General features: G+C 36.7%; 1 protein-coding gene across 4 annotated transcripts in view; it reads right to left on the bottom strand.

The window, feature by feature from the left end:
* Positions 1 to 7620: 7620 nt before the first annotated feature.
* The window catches only part of PNPLA8 (patatin like phospholipase domain containing 8), a 53071-nt gene continuing 48464 nt past the window's right edge, over positions 7621 to 12227 (bottom strand). For 3 of the 4 annotated variants that reach the window (XM_063725470.1, XM_009243139.4, XM_009243133.4), the window contains one exon: positions 7621 to 8666. In XM_063725470.1, coding sequence (XP_063581540.1) covers positions 8655 to 8666 — 12 coding nt within the window. In that variant the 3' untranslated portion in view covers positions 7621 to 8654. 4 annotated transcript variants of the gene reach the window in all.

Here is a 12227-nt window from a genome sequence, read left to right on the forward strand (position 1 = left end):
ACTTCCAGATCTTTAAGATTATATGTTTGTCAAGGTAAGACAGAAAATATACCTTTTAAATATTTAACTCAAAACTTGTTACCTCCCATGGGCTCTGATGAGGGAGTTTAGAGAAACTAAATGCAAAACTGGACAACAATGAAACCCATTTTGTTCCATTTGTGTCATGGTTTGAATGGTCCCCCAAACTTCACGTATTGGAAATAATTCCCAATGCAATGGGAGAGGGGTGCTAATAAGGGGTATCTAGGTCATGGGGCTCTGCCCTCATAAGTGAATGTAGTTATTGTGAGAGTAAATTTGTTATAGCCCAATAAAAAGATTCAATGTGACAAAATGAAGATTCCAAATTAGAAGGAATCCTATGCAGCCATAAAAAAGAATGAGATCATGTCTTTTGCGGGAACATGGATGGAGCTGGAGGCTATTATCCTTAGCAAACTAATGCAGGAACAGAAAACCAAATACCACATGTTATCACGTATAAGTGGGAGCTAAATGATGAGAACTTATGAACACAAAGACAGAAACAACAGACACTGGGGTCTACTTGATGGGGGAGGGTGGGAGGAGGGAGAGGAGCAGAAAAGATAGTTATTGGGTACTGGGCTTAATACCTGGGTGATGAAATAATCTGTACAACAAACCCATCTCCTATAGAATTAGCAGATATTGGTCAAAAAGATTTTTCAAAGCTCACTTTCAGACAAAAGAAACCTTTTCTTCTGTGCCCAGAAGGCCCATACGGAGTCCCTGTCAAGATAAAAGACACGCAAACGATATGAACGAAGTTTACCTTAGGCATTAGGTGAAAGGAAATGTTCAATTTCTATTGTTTAGAAAGTCTGCCAACTCACACTGAGGAAAATGGTCCCAGTTGTGATTCTACTTACCAGCGCAAGGGAGAAGCCCCATTTCATATCTTAAAAAGAAATTCTTTCAAAAAGTACATTTTAAAGCATTTTCACTTCTCCCATCTCCCTATAATTGTGTAAGGCAGATGATTCAGTTAAGCCTAACTTAAGAAAAATATTAAGGACTTATAATACATCTATAATAGCAGCATGCTACAAGCTGTGAGGTATTTCTAAGCAGCATATGTCAAGTTGAGTTGGGAATGCATAATATAATTAGATAAAAACAAAGAAAACTATGCAATTTCAATTATTTACTGCCCAATGAGGACTTTTCCTCCTTTTGCTCTCAAACTTCAGAAAAAAGCAAATACAATAGTTTCAGTTATATGTTTTAATATTGAAATTGTGACTTCTGCGGGTGTTTTCAAATGATTGCAAGGCTTAACATTCTGGTGCATACAAGATACTTTTTTTTTTAAGTAACTATTCGGTTGTGAAAATTACTCAAAAGAGGGTTGGAGTTGAGCTCTTATTCTCACTTGAGCTTGATTATGCTTGTGATGAACCAACCAGATGTAGCAGTTCTTTCCTGGACACTATTGCAGACACACACCAGATTAGGACACAGCTACTTTCCCATGCTCAAAAAATGAGAATGGTAAAAACCTATGTTACAAAATTCTATACTATCTAAACTTCATCAAAACCCTTGAAGTATGTATATTCTTGTGATACTCCATATGCATACAAAAACCAGATATTTGCATTATATACTAACATAGTCTAAAGTTCCACCACTACTACCGTTTTTGAGTGTCAGCTTTGGGCATTTTTTTTCACATAATTCAACACAGGAAATGGAAGTATAAGGGCATGTTTAGATGTATGGATTAATTGCATCCTGATACCAAACGTGTTCATTCAAAACTAGCAAAATAACAGCACCTGTGATTTACAAGACTGTGGTTTCAATGATTAAAAAATATAAAAAAATTGTAGTTCTAAATAACTCTTAATTCTACTGGCATTATTTTAAAAAATTTGTGTTCTTAAGACCAAATCTGAAAGAGAGTGCAGTAGAAATTACACTGGCTTTGTTTACCTTTTTCAATTTGAAAAACTTTTGATTAAGAATTCCCTAGAGTGTTCATATGTCACCATAAATACAAAAGCACAATGACTGTTCTCCTAGTACACTTTCAAAAATGTGGTCCAAATGTACAAAACAGAATGAAAGACACTTGCTTTTTCAAGATTACTACAGGTGAATGTGTATTCATATAGATGACACATATCTTGCCATAAAACTTTTAGTGGCTTCTTTTTTTCCTTTTTAGCATTATGTTGCTTGTTCAAGGTATGGGCTATTTTTAATTGCATTCACGTTCTTTTAAAATTACTTTGATAGCCAATTTAATTAAAATGCTACATTAAATACTTTCTAGACCAAGGTATGTTGGGCATACTATGCAATATAAGATGATATAACCTTCTTTTCTTCTCAGATAATTGGATAGAATTTTGGATTGCTGTTAATCACTTTATCTTTTACAAACATAGTCAGTGGTAGTGTATGCCATAAGAGAGAGTGCTACCCTATTCACAGTAGCAAAGACATGGAATCAACTTAAATGCCCACCAATAACAGATTGGATAAAGAAAAATGTGGTACATATACACTATGGAATACTATGCAGCCTAAAAAAGAACGAGATCATGTCTTTTGCGGGAACATGGATGGAGCTGGAGGCTCTTATCCTTAGCAAACTAATGCAGGAACAGAAAACCAAATACCGCGCTATCACTTATAAGTGGGAGCTAAATGATGAGAACTTATGAACACAAAGAAGGAAACAACAGACACTTAGAGTCTACCGGATGGGGAAGGGTGGAAGGAGGGAGAGGAAGAGAAAAGATAAATTATTGGGTACTGGCCTTAATACCTGGGTGATGAAATAATCTGTAGAAGAAAACCATGTGACACGAGTTAGCTATGTAACAAAGCCTTCAAATGTACCCCCACACCTAAAAGTTAAAAAAAAAGAGCACTACCAAGTAGCACTTGTTAACAATTGCCTAAGTAGTACACATCAATTATTTAAATGTGATGTAGATTAGATGACAATATCTGAAAGGATATTGAAGTGTTTGTAATTCTACATAATTTTGTAAAGATTGCTATATATACATGTTAATGATGTGGTTTATAATTTCCCATTGATATTGAGAAAGCAGTCAAGAAATATGACTTTTCTCGCTATCATCTCAGTGCTACTATATAAAATAGGAATACTGATGATACCTGCCTCGTAAGGTTGTTGTGAAGATTAAATGGCAATAAATGTTAGCTACAACTATTACTGGAACATTCAACCATTTTGGACCATATGACCTGTTCCTCTTCAATCAGACTGAAGTCCTTAAAATACCATCTCAAAATTTATATTGTTCAGGGGCAAGGAATGAATCTGTAAGAATGTTAAAAGATTTTTATCATGAAGATAAGTCAACGTTACAGTCAATACTTTATTTTTATCAAAATAATTAATTATCCAAGCTAATAATGCATATCTGTGAAGTGTAATGAATTTCAATCCACTTGCATCAAGCTGAATAAAGGTTATAATAAACAAAGCGATCAGTGTGACTTCTGAGAGAGACATTTATCAAACCCTTGGAACAACACAGCCAACGGTTTAGCCTAGGGACATCTGTACTCTATGAATCTTTTTTGGATGGTACATAGCTCCTGCCAGGAACAGAACAAACTGTTTTTTTAATGTGATCCCGTCCTTCCTATTTCCTAGTCATGGAAGAGTAATTGCCATAGATTTGCTCCAAAAAAGTGAGATTAAGTGAACAGTTTGATTGTATTTAAACTTGGCAAAAAAAAAAAAAAAAAAAAAAAGAGGAGGAGGAGCAATGAATGCAAAAATAATTCCAGTTGGGATTGAACTGGAATGGAATTTTACAAATGGTTTATGCACCCTAACTGGGCAAAGTATACCTTTAATTTCTTGTGGAAGAAATTCATTACTTGCATTTTGTGGATGAGTAGCTCAGAGTTTCTAAAAGGGAGAAATGTTCGTATTTTGGGTGGAAGAATTATTCATGAGGGGCTGTCCAATGCCCATCGCATCCCATAACATTTATTATCTGTCTCCTGGAGTACTTAATGCTGTTGATTCCCCCAGACAATCTCGCTTCTCCCCACTCCCAGATTTGCAAACCTTCCAGGAGATGGGTAAGACCACTGTGTTAATAAATGAAGAGATAAGGAGAAGTATTCACATAATTTGATGTTGTAATAATTTTTTTTCAAAAAAAAAAAAACCCCTCTGAAGTTATGAAGAATGAGAGGACATTTACTGAGACAAGTACATTTCTCCACTGATTAAACCCCAAATTTCACAGATTCAGTTTAGTAAACTAGATTTGAAGTCACTTCACAACATTCCAGGAAAGACATTCCAGGAAAGAGAGATAGGAAGAGTTGTGGCTAAGACAATGGACTGGTCCTAGCTCTATCGCTCTCTAGCTGTAATTATCTTGGGAAACTTTTTCTAACAAAGGGATAATACTGCTATTCACCTCGTAGGCTTATTGTGACAATTTAATGTAATCTGCTGAGCTCAGTTCCTGGTACTCAGCAAGCACTCAAATGTTAGCTATGTTCTAGTCACATTACTGGCACGGACGCTTGTGAAATATTCAAAAGTGTGACTAGGACCATTTCTAGGGCATAGCGGGTTAGGTACAATTCTGAGCTTCAAACTTCAGAGGTCCTAGCTACCCCACTAATCAGCAGCTCAGCTGTTTCTAGTTGCTGGGGGAAAAAAGCTCAAAGGGAGCCCCTCCCTCCTACCACCAAAACAAAGTTGTGAGATTCCCCTTTATGCCCTCAGACTGCATACTTTTGTGACTCCCTTTCCCCTCAAAAGATTCCTTTCAGGCCAGGCGTGGTGGCTCACGCCTGTAATCCCAGCACTTTGGGAGGCTGAGGCAGGCGGATCACCTGAGGTCGGGAGTTTGAGACCAGCCTGACCAACATGGAGAAACCCCGTTTCTATTAAAAATACAAAAAAATTACCGGGCATAGTGGTGCAAGCTACTCGGAATCCTAGCTACTTGGAAGGCTGAGGCAGGAGTATCACTTGAATCCGGGAGGTGGAGGTTTCAGTGAGCCGAGATCATGCCATTGCACTCCAGCCTGGGCAAGAAGAGCAAAACTCCATCTCAAGAAAAAAAAATGTGGCTTAGGAAGAAGTAGTGCACAGTGTAGTTATAACCCAGGCCCGGCTCTCTCCACCCTCTAGGGGAAATCCCATCTAGCCCAAATGCCTCTAGGGACAACTCTATCTGAAATACTTTTTTTTTTTTTTGAGACTGTGTCCCACTCTGTCGCCCAGGGTGGAGTGCAGTGGTGCGTGGTGCTATCTTGGATCACTGCGACCTCCGCCTCTCCGGTTCAAGCAATTCTCCTGCCTCAGCCTCCCGAGTAGCTGGGATTACAGGAGCGTGCCCGACTAATTTTTTTTTTTTTTTTTTGAGACAGAGTTTTGCTCTTTTTGCCCAGACTGCAGTGCAATAGCATGATCTCAGCTCACTGCAGTCTCTGCCTCCCAGGTTCGAAGCAATTCTCCTGCCTCAGCATCCTGAGTAGCTGGGATTATAGGCACCCACCACCACACCTAGCTAATTTTTTTATATTTTTAGTAGAGACGGAGTTTCACCATGTTGGTCAGGCTGGTCTCAAACTCCTGACCTCAGGTGATCCACCCACCTCGGCCTCCCAAAGTGCTGGGATTACAGGTGTGAGCCACCGTGCCTGGCCTAATTTTTGTATTTTTAGTAGAGATGAGGTTTCACCATGTTGGTCAGGCTGGTCTCGAACTCCTGACCTCAAGTGATCCACCTGCCTGGGCCTCCAAAAGTGCTGGGATTACAGGTGTGAACCACTGTCCCTGGCCGTGAAGTACTATTTTAATAAAGAATAGTATCTGCAACAAGAATGGAACTGAAATATTACCAGTACACCATTTATTATAGAAATAAGACTTCTGAGACACTTACGAAAACCTGAGCATTAAAACAATTTTTATTCTATATTTTAAAAATAAGAGTTGAGGAATTTATTCCATTTATAAAATAGAACATTCTTCCTCTTTGCCTTTTTGAAAAGGGCAAATATTTTACCTGTATAAGACTGAAAATTCATTTTCACATCTCTTTCTATTGCCGTCTTGTATTATTTGCAGAATTTCCTTTTTGGGTTCCTTTGGATAAAGCAAGCGCTGGCCTTGTTATAAAATGAGGGTTATCTCAGGTGAATTACAGTTCTTCAGATAACCAGTTTCAAGTATAAATGAGGACAAGAACGGCTGAAAACTGGTGCACCACACAACTGGGTTCGCCTTTTGTTTGAGAGTGAAAACAGCTAAAGAAATAGGGATGGTAGGTGCCATGCTATGTGGCTTATATTAGGTGTCAGTAAAAAAAGGACTGAGTTGTATATATGGGTAACTTTAAAAAAAAAGAAAGAAAGAAAGAAGCCATGGCCAGAGTTCACTTGTGTAATGTATTATTTAAGAAAGAAATAAGCCAAGCACAAATAAGGGACATACTTAACTTCAGCTGTAAAACAGATGAACTACATCAGTTTAGGACTAGAGTGACCTTATGATGAGGTGCAAATATGTAAATATGCATAAATATTACTTTATTGTGCTTGAAATTTGCTTTATTATGAAGAATTCCCAGAAATATTCTGATTTCCAATTATTTGTTTTTTTCTTGCATTTACAAGTTGTTCTTAGTTGCATGTTATTATGTAATATTTGTGGTCTGAAAGAACTATATTATCTTTAGAAATCATTGGTAGTTTCCTATTTTATACTATGTCTAAAGTTTATATAACTCAGATGTTAGAAAATTTTACAGCTAGCTTTCCTCATTTTACAAATGAGATATGCAAAGCCTACAGACATTTGCCTTCCTCAGGGTCACAAACAGAAGAGTTCTTGCAGCAAAGGCAGGATTAGCATCCAGACTCTCAACTCCACTCGTTGAACCAAATCTCACAGCCTCTGTGAATTGACATTGCAAAGAAGCAATATGACTATCTGGGCAACAGGGTCTAGCTTTAGTTTATATGTCTAAAACAAGGGGCACTAACCTTTGTTTCATTTTTCTTGAGAAATCTAAACATTCCACGTAAGGATTTATGTGACAAATAGATACAACAAAGATGAATTTGTTTGGCATAAACAATGTTCCATGTTAAGTGCATCTTACCAACTTCTGTGAAATCCAGACAGTTCAAAGGAGTTAATAAGGTAAAACAAGCCTAACTTTTTTTTTTTTTTTTTTTTGAGATGGAGTCTCGCTGTGTTGCCCAGGCTGGAGTGCACTGGTGCTATTTGGCTCACTGCAACCTCCGTCTCTCAGGTTCAAGCCATTCTCCTGCCTTAGCCTCCTGAGTAGCTGGGACTATAGGTGTGCGCCACCATGCCAGGCTATTGTTTGTATTTTTATTAGAGACGGGGTTTCACTGTGTTGGCCAGGCTGGTCTTGGACTCCTGACGTCAGGTAATCTGCCTGCCTCGGTCTCCCAAAGTGCTGGGATTACAGGTGTGAGCTACTGCACCAGGCCCTAACTTCTTATTTTTAAGCATACTGCTGCCAGGTGTATTCAAAGGCTAAAGGGGAGCTACATTATGAACAAAAATTAATTTTAAAATGACATTAGCCTTTTAACAACAGATTATTTAAATAGTTTATTTTTGTTAATGATAGGAATATCTCCTCAGTAAGTTCAAACCATTTTATAACAGGGAAGAATAAGCTAGTGTTAGATCTGGAAAAGTTAATACAGCATTATCTTGAAATTTCAGGGGTAAAAAGTGGTTGACTGGAACTTCACCTTTTTTAACCAAACAATGTTAAAATAAACATATTTGAATAGAAAACTGTATCTGGTTCTTTTTTGTCAAATGTAAAATACTTTAATAGAGAAAATTCCATTTTTCTGCATCTATTTAGACGATATTACAATAAAAGGCAGTGTGGATTGGAGAACGTAGCTAGTGAGAATATTAGGTAATGCAAACTTAAGAAGAAATTAGCTTTTCCATATGAAATAAAATCAATCATCACATAAATTCAACATGATTATGAGGACTAAAGTAAAAATACACAGTACAATATAGCTTTCGGTTTCTTGTTCGGCACATATATTAATACATTTTCAAACATCAAACAATGTAACACCAATATCTACTAAAATCAACTAGCACAGTAAGGTTACTAAAGCTTAGTTAATTATTAACATCTTAAAAGCCTAGTTCTCATATGAATTCTGTAACCAAGAATATTCTCTGTGCTGTGCAAGCTGGTCGAAGCACTGTCTTTTTCAGGATTCTCCAGAATTCATAAGTATTTCAAAGTTAACTCATGTCGAACCCTGCAATTCCTTATTGAATGTGGTTGCTCTTCTAAACAGGCCTTCATTTATGAGAACATAAGCATATACTCATCACAATTTTGAAAAGAATGGAAGTCCTTCATACATATCAGTTTTTAATTTTATCCAATCATTAATTTTCTGCAGAGTTGTTTTTTCTTGACTTAATATTTTTGCAACTTTTTTCATTTTTTGTTCATTTCTTTCTATGTATTTCAACCCTTCCAACTGCAGCTGATCCAGCTTTTCATTTCGACTTTCATCTAGAGGTATGTTTTCACACATTACAGGATTGAATCTAAAATAGGTGTCAGGAGGTAACAGGCCATCAAGCATTATATGGACTTCTGTTAAAGCAAAAAAAAAAAAAGGGTAGGGGGATAAGAAAAGAGGGGATAAAGTGAGCAATGAACTGTTAATTTGTCTTTATTTAAAATTAACTTCTTTTTAGGCACATTACAAAGATTCACTAATTTCATTATTCAAACTAACAGTAGAAGTAATCCATAATAATGGGTAAAACTACAAGATAAAATTCATCTTCCAAAAATACATTATTCTGTGAAATTAGTATACTTGTTCTATTCTCTCTGTGCTTTTGGTCATACTGTTCACCACTGCTGAAATGCCCTTTCCAACTCTCCTTTTTTTGTTGTTTTTAATTTTTTGGGCTCATCTTCTTTGACATGTCATTTACATCCAGTGCAATTCACCAATTTTAACTGTATAGTTTGACAAGTTTTGACAAATGTATACACTTGTGTAAGCACAACAATAATCATGACATAGCCATTTCCATCACTGTAAAAAGTTCCTTTAAGCCTCTTTATAGTTGGTGCCCACTTTCCCTTTCCTAGAATTTCATACAAACAGAATCAAAAGTATCTACCTTCTTTTATGGGCAAAATACTTTTGAGATTCATCCATGTTGTAGCATATATCAATAGTTCCTTTCTTTTCATTGCTAAATGGTGTTCCATTGTATAGATACAACACAATTTGTTCTCTGCAGTTCTGGTCTGGCTCTCTTCAGTTTTTAGCTACTAGAAATAACGCGATTATAAACATTTACACATAAGTCTTCATGTGCATATGATTGCATTTCCCTTGGGCAAAAACCTAGGAATAAAATTGCTGGTTCATATGGTAAAGGGTATACTTATTTTAAAAAAAACCTGCCACACTGTCTTCCATTTTTGTATTCCAACCACTAATATATTAGAGTTCTCACTGCTCTACATCTTTGCCCAAAGTTAGTATGTCAAGTCTTAAGTTTTGCATTATAGAGGTAGTGGTATCTTGTGGTTTAATTTTCATTTCCCTAATGACTAATTATGTTGAGAAGGTTTTCATTTACTTATTAGTCATTTGTATATCTTCTTTAATGAAGTGTCTGTTCAAATCTTTTGCCCAGTTTTTTCACTGAATTGCTGTGTCCTATATATATGACAGTGGTGCAATCATGGCTCACCGCAACCTCGAACTCCTGGGCTCAAGTGATCCTCCTGCCTCAGCCTCCCAAATAGCTGGGACTACAGGTGTGTGCCACCATGCCCAGATAGTTTTTTATTTTTCTGTAGAGATGGGATCTCACTATATTGACCAGGCTGGTCTCAAACTTCTGGGCTCAACCGATCCACCCAAAGTGCTGGGATAACAGGTGTGAACCACCATACCCGGCCTATATTTTTTATATATATACATACATATGTTATATGAGAATTCTCTATATATTTTGAACTTGTTTATATATTATACCTCATGATGGGTCAGATACATGTTTTATCAATATTTCAGTGTATGACTTGCCTTTTCATTTTATAAAAAATATCTTTTAAAGAGCAGAATTTATAATTCAAAGTCTAATTTATCTCTTTCTTTCCTTTCTGATTCATATTTTCTATGTCCTATCTAAAAAAATCTTTACCTACCCAAGGTCATTAAGATTTTCCCCAGCATATACTTCTATATGTTTTATAGTTTCAGCTCTTAGATTCAGGTTTCCATCTAAGATCAGGAACAGGGTAAGATGTCTAGTCTCACACCTTCCAGTAAGCATTGTACTGGAGGGTCCTTTTCAGTGCCGTAAGGCATTAAAAGGAAATGAAGGGCATGCAGATTAAAAAGGAAGAAGTAAAACTCTATAGACAACCTGGTTGCCTATGTTGACAATTTTGAGAAAGATATAAAAGGCTACTAGAATAAGTGAGTTTAGCAAGTTTGAAGTTATATAAGGTCAATAACAAAAATCAGTTGTATTTCTGCATATTAGCCACGAACGACTGTGATGCATTCCAAGTTACTTTTGTGTATGGTGCAAAGGGTCAAGGTCAACGCTGTGGATATAGGTATCTAATAGTCCTGGACCATTTGTTGAACAGACTGTCCTTTCCCACTGAGTTACCTTAGCACCTCTGTAAAAAGTCTTTTGAGTTTACATGTATAAATCAATTTCTGGACTCTCTATTACATACCATTGATTTATATGTCTATCTTTATTCAAACACCACAGTTCCTTGCTTAATGTAGTTTTATAGTCTTTCAATCAGCAGATGTAAGTCCTCCAACTTTTTTTTCTTTTTCAAAATTGTGTCAGATATTCTAGGTCAGGGGTCCCCAACCCCTGGCCTGCACAGCAAGGGGTGAGTGGCAGGGCCAGTAAGCAAAGCTTCATCTGTATATAAAGCCACTCTCCATCGCTTGCATTACTGCCTCAGCTCCACCTCCTGTCAGATCAGTGGTGGCATGAGATTCTCATAAGACTGCAAACTCTATTGTGCACTAAGCATGCAAGGGATCTAGGTTGCATGCTCCTTAGGTGAATCTAATGCCTGATGATCTGTCACTGTCTCCCATCACCCCTAGATGAGACCATCTAGTTGGAGGAAAACAAGCTCAGGGCTCCAAATTCTACATTATGGTGAGCTGTATACTTATTTCATTATATATTACAATGCAATAATACTAGAAATAAAGTACACAATAAATGTAATGTGCTTGAATTATCCCAAAACCATCCCTCCCCTCCCCGCCTCCATGTGTGGAAAAACTATCTTCCACGAAACCAGTCCTTGGGACCAAAGAGGTTGCAGACCACTATTCTGGGTCCTTTGCATATCCATATACATTTTACAGTCAGCTTGTTCATCTTTATCCCTCAAAAGCCTGCTTGGATTTTGATAGGAATTGTACTGAATCTATATATCAATTTGTGATGTGGTACCTTAACAATATTGAGATTTCCAGTTCATGAACACAGTATATGTATTGATTTATTTAGGTCTTTAATTTCTCTCAGTAATGTTTTGTAGTTTTCACTGTTCAGATCTTGCACGTAGCCCACAAATTTTAGTTTCCTTGGCCTCCTTGAACTGCGAACTTTGTCTCCCCAACTCCAAGAGACTACCCCACTTTTCTGGTGCTATAGAATAGAAACTATGCTATAGTATAGAAACTCTTTTCAGGCAGCAAGCTGGACAATAATAATGATGACCTCATTCATTCTCCTTTCAGAGATCACTGTCCTATGTTACCTGTTATCTAATGTCTGAAAACCATTGTTTTGTCTACTTTTCTAGTTGTTTAAGGTAAGAGGAAATATCTGGTCCCTAATATTTTATGATGTCCAGAAGAGGAAGTCTTAACTCTCTTTTAAAATGTCCGAATCCTATACATCCTTTAAGACCCATATCAAGTCTACTTTATGTCTTATAAGCTGTCTACACCAATCAAGTTTTGTCATTCCTCTTCTTAATTCATAGTCTTAATCACTTATAATCATTTACCATTTATTTAGCAATTCACCACAGATTAAACCCTATAAAATTGTTGTTTTTGTAGGCCAACAGCAATTTAGTATTAGTAAGTGCATGTTTCAATATAATTCTTGTTATATCTTTTTCGAAGTT

Source organism: Pongo abelii, chromosome 6, assembly GCF_028885655.2.
Source record: "Pongo abelii isolate AG06213 chromosome 6, NHGRI_mPonAbe1-v2.0_pri, whole genome shotgun sequence".
NCBI classification, from domain to species: Eukaryota; Metazoa; Chordata; class Mammalia; order Primates; family Hominidae; genus Pongo; species Pongo abelii.